At 32.0% G+C, this 13,450-nt stretch overlaps 1 protein-coding gene across 2 annotated transcripts in view; it reads right to left on the reverse strand.

The window, feature by feature from the left end:
- Window positions 1-388: 388 nt before the first annotated feature.
- PPP1R3A (protein phosphatase 1 regulatory subunit 3A) overlaps window positions 389-13,450 on the reverse strand; it is a 72,882-nt gene continuing 59,820 nt past the window's right edge. For both annotated transcript variants that reach the window (XM_045847905.1, XM_045847915.1), the window contains 3 exons: window positions 7,878-7,936; window positions 7,659-7,783; window positions 389-5,811 (listed from right to left, as the gene is read on the reverse strand). In XM_045847905.1, the coding sequence (XP_045703861.1) occupies window positions 3,454-5,811; window positions 7,659-7,783; window positions 7,878-7,936 (2,542 nt within the window). In that variant the 3' untranslated portion in view covers window positions 389-3,453. The remainder of the gene's footprint in view (window positions 5,812-7,658; window positions 7,784-7,877; window positions 7,937-13,450) is intronic.

The raw sequence follows: 13,450 nt of genomic DNA on the forward strand, positions 1-13,450 counted from the left end.
GTCAGCTCTGGCTGGTGTGGGTCTGTGGATTGAGTGTCAGCCTGTGAACCAAAGGGTTATTGTCTTGAATCCCAGTCAGGGCACATGCCTGGGTGGTAGACCAGGTCTCCAGGAATGGTGCATGAGTGGCAACCACACATAGATATTTCTCTCTGTGTGTTTCTCTCTCCCTTCTCCTCTCTCTCAAAACAAATAAATACAATATTTTTTAAAATTTGGACATACTAGGAAAAGATTTAGAGAATTTCTGCGTAATATATACTTTTATATTTGAAAAATGAAGGTAATATATATGTATTTAACAAATATAGAAATGACACAAAATAAAAATGCTCAACTTTTTGAAGAGTTATTTAATAAGGTTTTAACATACTACAATAATGACATTTTTCATAAAACACGATCATTCAAAGCTAGGATGAAAATCTAGTGAAAATGTAATTTGCTGTTTTAAAGAGGTTTTAGTAAAGTTATGGAAACATATGATTAATGACAGATTTTCTTATTTAAAATGAAAATTAATGTTGCTATAAATTATTATAAATTATTTCTGAAAACAGACAATCAAATCAATGAAAGGAGCTTTTTTAGCTGTTCTCTTCATATACATATATAATTCTAGTGATGCTGGAAGAGCATGGCCTGTAATATTGCTTTTGTACCTTGCTTCAAAATTAAAGTAGATTCTATTCTTTAATTATGTAAGAACTAAGACAGGACTACTAACCAAAAATGAGCCTTATTGAGTAGTTCAATTTCTATATTCATTCAATGAGAATTAAAATTAAAGTCAAAGATCTTGATAAGAGAAATAAATAGGTGAAATTGTCCTAGAGATGACATAGCCCTCCTGTCTGCATCTGTATTAGTTCTCCTGCTAGTTTTTGTTTTCCTTTGTTTTCAGTTTTGATTTATTTTTACACAAAATGTGAGCCTAATAAAGAAGACAACAAGTTGGTGATATAAAATAATATTCATGACTAAAATAAATTATTAAGAACATAACATAATTGCTATTTGGAAAAAAATAAGTATTTTATTTTTCCCCCAAATTTGGTGTATACATTTCCCAAATTGAATGTGCATATTTAACCAGAAGGCCTATTTAAGATGAAAAACAAAACATACTCCTGTTCTTTTCACAAAATTGTAACAGAATATATATGTATATATACATATATACACACATATATTTTATAAAATAATTTACTAGCAAAATATTGCAGCTCAGGAAGGAAACACAACTGCATTAACCCAATTTTCTTAAATGTTGAGGCATGAATGTCATTTCAATGACTCTTTTCTTCTTACAGTGAAAAATATATTTGGCTTAAACAAATGTGAATTTTTAAGGTGATTTTACTACCTACACTTGCTAGACTTGCCAATTAATTTTTGTAATTCTGTCTCTGATAGAAGCCCAGCAAGATAAAAAGTGATTGTTAGTATATCACATTTTTTACCCACTATAAGAAGCATATGTGAAATGCATTTGAGCTTATTCTCATGACATACCCTTTTTTGGCTCTTAACTAATGCTCAGAAGATACAGTGAAGGCAGTTATGTTTGCAGAGATCATTCTTTCCATGATGACTCACAATCAAATTTTTATTAACTGGGCTTTGCCAGGTCTTCCTGAGAACTACTTTTCTTGTTCAACGTGGTGATGTGACTAAGTCGTGTTTCAAAAATCTACTTCTCCACCTAGTAATAGTTTTATAAGTTTATTAATATTTCAAATGTTTCATAAGTGATGTTTAGAAAGTCAATTAAATCACATTGTTTTTGTTGCAGGGAGAGAAATACACAGTGAGTATTTAAATCCTTGGGTTTTCATATTATGAACATTCATGAGAATGTTTAGTAAGTTGATACCAGAGGTCAGATAAAAAAGATAAAAGAATTTACATTCTTTTGTGAATAAGGGAATAATTACAGTCCACCCACCTGTTCATGAAGTAATGTAGTATTCTTCGCATTAATAAGATACGGTATTCTGAGTGAAAATCTTAAAGGTAGAAAGAAAAACCCAAGCTATTAAGAACTGAAGAAATGCTAACCTTAACATCACTGTAATTTATATCTGTCAACAAAGTTAACAAAACAGCAATTTTAGAGATTACATTCTAGGTACGACCTACAGTATCCCACTTATATTTAATAAAAATATGTTTTCTCAATAAAATATTTTCGCTAAGTTCTACTTCAAGATGTTTCTATTTGTTTAACTAAATGGTTAAAGTCAAGCATTTAATTTCTGTGGGACTTGAAATTATAGTAGTCATTCAGTAAAATCAATTGTATAAAAATCTTTGCATTACCCTCATGTGACTAAAATGACTAGTTCCATTGTTTCACAGACTTAGCTATAGATAATAACAACAGTCAAAATTAATGCTACATTCGATATTCATCTCTTCTTCACTAGATTTCCATATCTACTTATATTCCTACTTTAAAATTTGAGTTATCATCTAGAAATCTGATAGTTATATAATAAATATCACTAATGATTAGTTGTCATCTAAATTCATCTTGAGGAATAATTAATTGTCTTATAGTGAGAAAAGATTAAAAATTTGTATGAGGACAAAAATACTACTGAGTAGAAGAGTTTATTTGGAACTATTTTAAATTGTTATTATTTAAAGCAATGTTTGTAGTTATTTAAATTTTTCAACTCTGAATAATAGTTGACATTGAAATTGTTCAACTGTGTTACACAGCCTCCCTTTATAACAGAGAAAAATTGCTTAAAGACAGACCATCAACAAAATTTTATAGAATTGAAAGATCATTTACCAATTGTTTCAGTTTTTGTCAGATTTGACTTATAAATGTCCTGACTTTGTAGGCATAAAAGAAGTGAAAGGTATGTGTGTGTATAAAGCATTATTCAATTCAAGCAAGTGATGTGTTTCTTCAATTTAAGTTTATATATTTTAATATACATGTATATTGTTTCTAAAATTATTAACTTGAAGTTGAAAGATTTAATTTATCAAAATGTGCTGATAAATCATACAGCAGTAAATGCAAATTGCATGGTCAGTATTGAATGTTTAACTATTTTTAAAAACCATAGAGGAAAAAAATACTCAGGGAAAAATGAAGCTTTACTGTAAAAGAAATGAATGCAAGAAATAGCACTTTAAGTAGTAAAGAGACATGAAGCATTGCAACTTTATAGCCTGCTAAGTAGTAACAGTTGTACCTAATTTCAACTTCATGTGCTTCAGATCTCATATTCATATAGGCATTTAATGAACCAAACATAATGGTCCTATATAGAATAATTACTTATTGAATGAGCAAATTTCATATGCATTCCTTTTTAAATCATCCTTTAAGAGAAAAACCTGTACTGGCTCTTTGAACAATAAATAGTCTTTTTCACCAATCCAAATGTTTGGGGCTAAATAGCTTATCTTTGAAGAAAAATAGTCATGAGGTTACTTTTTTCTGACAGACTTTTTTTGTCTCCCCCCTTCCCAAGATAGGCAATACAATAAAAAAAGGTAGAATGCCAAGCTGATCATTAAGTCATACTGGTAGATGGTTACAAGAAATATCAGAAACAAAAGGAAATAAGATATGTCTGAGTTGATGTATTTTAAAAGCAGAGATCTACTGCTTTGAGCTTGATATTCTTGGGCATGGAGATTAGCAGAAGTAGGGCTCTTAGATTCCTTGTCACTTGAAAAACACCGGGATTGTCCAGAGTTTAACAATCCTTCATGTTTATGCCTTGTCTCTTCTATGTTTTCAATATCTTCAGTGATTGAAGCCATTGGCCTTAAATATTTTTTCACATTACATTCTCTTTGTTGGAAAATCTGACCTATAGATTTTTCATTTCTACTAACTGTCATTATGCCTGAAGTTTTGGAAACTTCTTCAGGTATATCCCAAGGATGCAGGTGTTTTTCAATACCTTGGATTGTACCTGATGAATTACAATTATATTCTGATTTAGAAGGAATAGATTGGAGAGTCATGGTAGTAACTGTATTCTCTATAGTAACCGCCTGTTCATAAGATGACACTGAAGTTTTAGCATGGTGATTGGAAATGTGAGAGCCATTCTCAAACAGTCTATTAGGGTCTGAGTTTAAAGCAGGATTAATAATGGCAGCGACATCCATTTCCTTTGAAAATTCTTGGACCTGTCCATGGTCTCTATTTTTTGGAAATATTTTTTTATCTGTTGGTAACATTCCCAAATGAAAATTCAGTTTTGAATCTGCTCTTTGATTGCCACTAATGACCTGTAAGGATTCTTCTACAGATGATTTATTTCCAATGCCACATTTCTTTGGAGGATTGTACATAGGTAGCATTTCTTCACTCTCCACTTTACCTACATGTACATTGTAAATATCTAAACATGTTTTTTTTTCAAAATCATTGTCATAGATTACACCTACTTTATCTCCTTGACAAAAGGTATAATGTGAATTATCTTTTCTCCCTTCATGTGGATCAAACACTGTTTCCTTTACCTCAATGGGCCTGTAATTTTGTGCTGTCTCTTGAGATAGCTTAGCAATTACTGCTTTTTCTGTAGCAGACATGCTTTCTAGAGGACTTTCTGATGTCTTAATTGTATAAGCTGTACCTACTCCCACTTTCTCATTAATATCATGATCAACTAGAGAAGACAGTTCACAGCTCACTGTTTCTTGGAAGGTAAACAATTCTGTAGGAGTAACATTCAAACTCATTGTATTATCTCTTTTTTTCCACATGTCTTCGTAATCTACTTGTTCTTTGATCTGCTCTGTTGTATTTGTCTTACTCTTTCTTGTTTTTTCATGACCTTCCAAAACATTCTGTAGTTGTTTATGTGGTTTGTTCTTATTCTGATCTTCAGTATTAGCCCAATATGAAGTTTCTTCTTCACCTTGGTAAACATGATAATTCCTCAAGACAATTCTATTTCTTGAACAAACTTGACCAGGCATCTCTCCTAAAGTAGTGCCTTTACTAGGCAAGGGATCACACTCTGGGGTTGTTAACACAGCTTCTTCCAAACTAAGATTTCCTGTTGGTGATTGAAACAAATCTGTCCTGATTTCCTGGTCAGGAGTTGTAGTATCTTTACTCGGTAGAACAGTTAGTTCTCTAGCTCCAATTCTTTTCACATTCATTTCAGAGTGGCTCATCTTCTTCTCTTGGTTGTGTAACATTGATTGAAGATTTTTGCTTTGTTTTTTATTAACACCTAAATGTTTCTCTTTCTCATTTATACCAGTCCCGTGATCTTTCATGGAAGATGCTTTTTCTATGGATTCTTCCAAATGAAAATCTGAAGGTAAATCTCTTCTTAAACATTCCAAATCTTTTATTTTAATTTTCATAGCTTCTCCTTCATGTTTTTTATTAAGTTTGTCTCTCATTAATTGATCTGAGGAGGAACAAGATATTTGCACTTTACCTCTTCTTTGATCTGAATTAGCATTATCGTCCAATACCTCTTTGATACTGATATGTGATTTCACTAATTCATCACTGCCAATATTTGTCAATGGCAGCTTGATTTTTCTTATATCTGAAGTAATGTTCTGTGAAGGGTGATGACTACAATCATTTCCTGAGAGAACATTTTCATCATGGTAAAAATCTCTCTTTAAGTTGCTTTCTGGTGATGAACTTGATGACAAAGTATTTTCAAGCAAGTCAGTGTATACTTCATCATAAATATGTTTCTTCTTGAACCCCTCAGCTTTATTTGGAAAATTGACTGTATATGTTGAAAATGTACTCTTTTCATCTTTAGAAGCAGGGCTTTTGATTAAATGTTGATTTACCTTAAGAAATTAAAAAAAGAGAAATAATGACTAAATGATTTTAAATATACAAAATGAATTAGGTTTCATTAACTTGGCTACTAATTATTTGGTAGATTTCCTTGACTCATTTCAGCTGTGGATTTGGTACAAATTATGGAAGCTAGATGTTTGGGGGCAATACTTATAGGCTATGACTTGGGAATGAGAGTAATAAGAAAGAGACCAAAATTAATCATTTTCCTTCCCAGATTACAAATAACACATTATATTATTCAACTGTTCTTGCTTGTCATTGCACTTTCTCACCACCTAGAATATAAACATTGATTGCATCAGACTAATCAATTAAAGAGTAGCTTTCTGCATTCACACTTGCTGTAGGTGCCCTTATTACGGCTTCTTTTATTAATATGTTTTCTGCAAAGCCTCTGCAAACTATTAATAGTAAAACGTCACTCAAAGAAAAGTGAGGGAGTTAATGTCTCTGCAAATTCTGTTTTAATGACCCTCTGCCAATGCGTACTCAAATGCGTTTGAGCTCTTCAGTGATGCCAACTGTCAGGATTTAACAGTGAGATGCCTGTGTATTTTTTCTCCTGATAACTGACATTTGCATGATCTCAATAATTATATGCAAATCTTACGTTTCCCCCTTCTTCTCACATAAGGCTCATGTTACTTGTCAACTGCACAGCTGTCTTGTAAGCCTATGCCTGTGGGTTCTACAAATGTGGTTGTATTTCCATCTATTATAGAGCTTCATTGTTTTATGCATTAATGTCATCATGGAGCAAATTAGCTTCTAAATTAAAGCTCCCTGTTCACTTATTGGACATATAATTTCAGTAACTTCTAAATAAACTTGTATCTGAGCCTGCATTTTAATGAGGTATAATTGGTGAAGTACATAATTTTTCAGTTCTCTTTCATTATATTCTGTGGTTTGAAAAAAAATGGCTATGTTAACTTTCTGCTGGTAAGAATTCTCATAATGGTGACAACTTTGTAGTTTCTTAAAGTTAGAACAAAGTATATTGCCCACTTTAGTGATGCAGCTCCCCTATCACTATAGAAAAGGGAGAATATGTGTTAAAAAGATGAGCTATATATTTTTTCTGTTTCAGACCTGACACTTGAAGAGGCAAATGTCATTTTAATCTTAGATAATTATGAATCTATGTATTCTAATGACAAGTGCTCTAACCAAGTGCACAGTAAAGGATAGATTATGTGATTCATTTACTCTTATTTTTTCCTTTTTAATAAAAAACATGTAACCCACCCCTTCCAAATTCCAAATAGATTGAATGCTTACCAAGTGTGAAATTTATAACAAATTTAATACTAAATTGTATAGTACTATGGTTGGTTCCTGTCTTCAAAATATAGCACAGAATATTTTCTCATTTTGTAATTTAATACTTTCCAGTTATATAGAACTTTGAGATTCTCACAAAGATGAAAGTAGAACAAAATGTTGCTAAATGTAATTTTGTAGTGCTGGACAGAGCCTTAGCAATCACCTAGCCCAGCTCTCTACTGTTACAGATAAGTTTACGCTAAGTGTACACTTGTCACAAAGATTAGAAATGTACATTAGAACAGTGCTACCTCTTCTGTAATTCTTACAAACTATTATTCAGAGCTGGTAAAAAGGTAAAGAATGAGTGTTAATTTATCACTGCAGAGAGCAGAAGAAATATACTGAAATCAAAGTGCCTTGTTGATCAAGCTAGAACAGAATAGACTGTACTTTCACATTTGCAAATTACATTAGCTGAAGCTATTGAAAGGCCAGCATTGTAGCCTCTTTGAAACATTAAATAACTCATCTTCTCTAATACTGTGGCAAACAGAACACTTACCATCAACTTTAATTCTTTTTCATTAAGTTCATCATGTTCCCTGTTTACATCTTTTACATTTTGATTACCAATTTCCAAGTCCTCCTTCTCCTCATGAGAACAAACAATTGTTGGGATATAGGTATCTGAAAAGTTAATAGAATTGTATCTATGTAAGATTGTTATAATTGTAGACTTTAACAAAGCCACAGATTTTGTTTAAAAATTAAATAAGATTACCTGTAATCTTTGAATTCTCAAAGTGATTCGTATATGTCGTTACTGATGATTCTTCTTTACTGTTAAATTTAAAACAAAATGTTATACACTTTTTCTGGGATTATATCTTCTAAGCATTTTTATACATAGGGAATTATTTCATCATTCATGAATATAATATTTGCAAGTGAGAACATTTTTGTCTTAGTTTAAGTGATAAAGTTTTATGAACCGACAGTTCATTTGTGGTCATGGAAATTGTTTTCTAACATCCTAATTATTAAGTTTTTTGTGTTCTATCTTAACTAAAATTCAGTTGGACTGATATAACATTAGCTCTACCTCTCCAGAAAAGAAGGGGCTAAAAACTACTAAAAACTGAACAAAAGCTAAATTTATATTCAGTTAAAAGACTTTATGTGTGCATTGCCACAAGCCGATTTTAAAACCAAGACTTCCGATTGCTCATAGGAATCCATATATTTTCAAGTTATACTCCCTTTTCAATCATATCCTGAATACTAATTGAGAAAGATAAATATCTTTTACTTTCAAATGTAATCTATTTATAGATGTATTTGTTGAATCATTATATTTAGATTTACCCATGACACTTGGCCAAAAACAAAAATGTTAGTAAAGAAGCCCACTTTGTGTATAGTTATGATACATGCCAATCCATCAGATTTTCTTGTTCTATTTCAGCTGGATATGCAATAAAAGAAACCTAGGGCATTGGCAATGGCTTATAAATTTGTGTAATAGAGTTTATTTTTCAGTGGACAATGTGATCCAAATCCCAGGAAGCCTAATCTTATATCAAAAAATTCATAGATAACTGCAAATTATCTGAGATAATGTAGTATTTATTATACTCATGATGTTTAATTTAAAGTTAACCCAAAATATTTAGTATATTTCAGTGGGTCTATGGATGAAAATAATATTTCTACAAAAATTCATTAGAAAAATTATAGTACTTGCATAATTGATACTGATTTAATGCATACATCTATGTTATTTAATGAGAATAATAATTATGTTAAGTCCCATTTTTTTGTGAAATATATTGCAAGCTGTCACATTTTCCCTTCTCCATGTATGTAATATTTATGGGCTTAAAAAATATATAAAGCACTAAACATCACTTAATTGTTCTAGCTTCCTCTTCATTCCCATAACAATGTGGAAAAATTCATTTGTAGAGGCAAAATCGCCATTTAAAGCCTTTTGTTTTCACCTAACCAAAATACTATTAATTGTTTTTTAAATTCAATTCTCTAAAATACCTCAATTTAAAAAAGATTGTGTCACAGTGGAATACTACACAACAGAAAGGAGGAAGGAGCTCCTACCCTTAGTGGCAGCATGGAGGGAACTGCAGAGCATTATGCTAAGTAAAATGAGTCAGGCAATGAAAGACAAATACCATATGACTTCACCTTTAGGTGAAACCTAATCAACAAAACAAACAAGCAAGCAAAATATAACCAGAGACATTGAAATTAAGAACAATCTGACATTAACCAGAAGGGAGGTGGAGGGGATAATGGCGGGAAAGAGGGAAAGAGTTTTCAGGAACAACCATAAAGGACACATGGACAAAACTAAGGGGGGCATAGAATCAGGAGAGAGAGGTGGGGATAGCTGGGATGGGGGGAGAGGTGGGAGGATAAAAGTCAGATAACTGTACTTGAACAATAAAATAATTATTTAAAAAATTATGTCAAAAGAAAAGAAACTCACTTTTAACTCATTTTGGACACAAATAATTAATTATCAAAAATGTATTATTATATTCATGTCTTGTAATAACATGCACACACAAAAAATGTAAAGGGAAATAGTAACTTCAGTGATAAATATACTTAAGAGAAGTTGAAATAGATGAAGTTTACATATATCAAGTGTCTACAAAATTAATAGAAGATACGTAGTAAGACTCAAATAGAATAAAATTATATAAAAACTAGAAAAACTGAGAAATATACCATGTTCATAGATATGAAGAAAGTATTGTGAAGATATTAATTCTCTCCCAAGTTAATCTACTACATTTTAATCACAATTCCAATTCAGTTTTTCACAATATTTGGTAATATGATTATAAAAAATGTGTAAAAAGCTAAAGATACCTGGAATATTTCTGAGAAATAGCAGGAAAGAGGAACCTGCTGTACTTAACTTTAAGAGTTCTTATGAAGATTTAATTAAGACAGTTACTTTGGCATAGAGACGGATGAGAATTGAGAAACCTACTAACACATCTAGAAACATTAAACTTTGGTATATGACAAATATAGCATGTCAAACAGCAGGGATATAAGGAACTTTTCAGTAAATGGAGACACAAAAATGGCAACTCTTATGAGGAAAGATGAAATTAGCACAGCATATATTCATAAAGGAACTCCAGATTGATTATGACCTTAAATGTAAAAAAAAAAACCCTTGAAATTGTTAGTAGAAAGTATATGTATGTATCTGTCAGATCTAAAAGTAGGAAATGTTTTCTTAAATGAGAAAAAAAACAGGGACTCCAAAAAATGTTCAGTGTGACTTTATCAATATTTAAAACTTGCTCATTAAAAGATATCTTTATAATGAAAACAGTATAAATTACAAACTGGAAAAACATGCTTACACTACACAAAATCATCACAAATAATTATTAAAATATTATAAAGAACTCTAGCAAATCAATAAAAAACACAAAGATGTTGGGGTCTGCCCTGCCTGGTTTCAGGAGCTGCAACCCCCCAAAGCTAAGGCTGAGTGAGAGACACTAAGAAAACAAGCCTGTCTCCCTGGCATGAGTGCTGCCTGGTCCATGTATGGCCCCCATTGCTTGGTCAGTTAGCCAATGATGGGTAACATTTCTCAGAGGAGGATGGATCTAAGACAGGCACCATCATGTGGGAAGGCCCTCAGGGACAGACTCAGGGGGCTGTGGAAAAGAGGGGGTGATCGACCCCCACCCCTTCAGCTTTGACAAAGCCTGAGTCCTTATTCTACTTATAAGAAATCCAAATCTCCTGGCTGTCTTTGTCTCCTCTGCCCCTCAGGCCTGTAGTGATGACAAGAGGTGGTGCAGTCCAGACTAGAGACAGTGGACCTCCCAGGGTAATTAGCCTGAAGCAGAGAATATGCAAAACCCTGTGAAACTTACTTTGCTGTAGGATACTCTTAATTAGAATATGAAGGCATGGGCAGGAAATGAAACTAGCCCTTTAGGTCCTGTAGTTTTTAGGTGATAAGACTCCAACTCACCGTGAGCCCTTTTAGCTCTTTGAAAGTTATTTACCAGTTTGATCTTCCCTGCCAGACTATAATCAACAAACTGTATCTGTATCTTTAATAAAAGCCTACTTGGGTGGGAAGGCGTGGCACTCCTCCCTTGAGAGAGTGGCCATTCTATTCCTATTCCTCCACAGGACTCGGAAGTCTGTGTGTATTTCTGTCATCTCCTCGATCATCTGCAGTGCTCCACGTTACTGCTGGCCGGTGACTGACACACAGAGATTTCAGTAGAATCAGGGGAGGGTGTGAGATATTTCACAGAAGACAAAATACACTTTGCTAGTAAGTACATGAATAGATAGTCACCATTATTTAAAAAATAGAGCAATACAAATCAAGATCATAAGGAACCCTTATACCACTTAGTAGTAATGGATCAGAATTACTATTGAGTATATAAACTTGAACCAAACCAAATGGCCATCATGATTAGATGCAAAACCATCTCATATCACAAAAAATCATGTAAACCACAGAGACCTACAATATGAATAAATTTTACCAAAATAATATTAAATGAAGAATTCCAAAATATTACATCAGAGGATGTACTTTTTTATTAAACTAAAAATAATTAAAATAATTTAAATATATGTCAAGAAACACATAGACTATAATAAAAAGTTACAAAAAAAAGAAAGCTTGACTTTTAAGATATGGCTTTCATCAAGTGGAACAAGTTAGGTAATAGAAATGAGGAAAGGCAATAGTAATAGTCAGTTCCTGTTTTGAGTGGTAGTTTTGTCAGTGCTCATTGTATTGTTTATACTATCTGATTAATTAAATTCTTTCAGATAATTAACTAAAACAAATGGGTTTCTCTATGTCCAAGAATGGGGGATATCTATAAATAAAATCCCTCTCTGAAACTCAAAATAGCCATCATATAACTAATTACATGTAAAGTGTATAATTAAACAAATTTAGAACACTTGAGGCAAAAGACAAATTTGATGTTTGATGATGATAAGGCCCGGATTTATATACAATTGTGATATAAATGAAATGTACTATTAAATGTTTCTATGCTCCCCTTTGTGTTTCCTGAGTTCCTTTTGAATTTTTTACTTATCTGTATTCCCAGTGGCTAACACATGGCCTACACATAATCATGGCATAATAAATGCTCTTGAGTAAATGCACAGCATCCTTTCTACACTTTCCTTCTCTCTACCTCTTGTCATATTATCTAATATTGTTCTTTTGTCCTTTCCTCATTAAAATTTAAAATTAAAATTTCAGAAAAAGTTCTGCCCAATAAATTAAATTATGCATATTTTGTACATCTCATAAAACTTCAAGTATTACTCCTTTCAAAGTTCAGGACAATATTTTTAATTATGGGTTCAAATAATTAAACAAATTTTTTAAAAGCTAATGTAAATTTTAAAATTAAAAAGTCAAAAGTATATATTTTGTGGAGAAACAGTTAACTTATAGTGAACCTTAAATTATATAATGTGATATTATTTAATCATAAGAGGGGTAATTTATTCTTCTAATAGATATTTTGAGTACCTAGTATGTGCCATAAATTATTATAAGTACTGGCACTCACACATGAATAATCTGTAGCTTCTTACCTCAAGAATGCTATAATGTAATGATGAAAAAACACATCAATATCAATTGCTATAATAAATGATAAAAATTATAATAAATAATATTATTTGATAGATATTCTCTTAGGAAGAAAGAGAGGACAGAATTGAAGCAAGTGCTTTGTTGGGGGAAATCACAGAATTTTTCACAAAGAGACCAACATTCTGAGTTAAATTTTAGGGAAAGTAGAAGTTCCCCAATAAGAACAAAATGCTAAGATAATTCCAGTCAGGGAGAATAACAAGTGGACAAAGAGCTACGGGTAAGAAAACCCCAAAGAAATATACACATCTGAAATCAATGAAATGTTCAATGTTCAGACTGTATATTGAGGAAAAAATTCAAATGAACAGAAGTAAGGTTTGATCCAGTCAGGTTTAAAAGTCTTAGCATGCCATATGAAGTAAGGCTGAATTTCCATGCACTATTTAATCAGTGTGGGGATGTGGTGGCAGGGGAGAGAGAGTTAAATGAGAGAGAGACATGGTTAGATTTATACTTAGGGATCAATCTCTGGAGATACATTTAGAGAGCCTGGATGGAATGGACCACAATATAGCAGGAAGACTTGTTATAAGGTTCCAGCAACATTTCAGGCAAAAAAAAATGGTGGAGATTAAATGTAACAGCAATGAGAAAAAAGAAGAGAAATAAAATTTGATTTACATCTATTGATACAGCATCAATTGTAT

Source organism: Phyllostomus hastatus, unplaced genomic scaffold (genome assembly GCF_019186645.2).
Source record: "Phyllostomus hastatus isolate PE091 unplaced genomic scaffold, TTU_PhHast_1.1 phas_contig_118, whole genome shotgun sequence".
NCBI classification, from domain to species: Eukaryota; Metazoa; Chordata; class Mammalia; order Chiroptera; family Phyllostomidae; genus Phyllostomus; species Phyllostomus hastatus.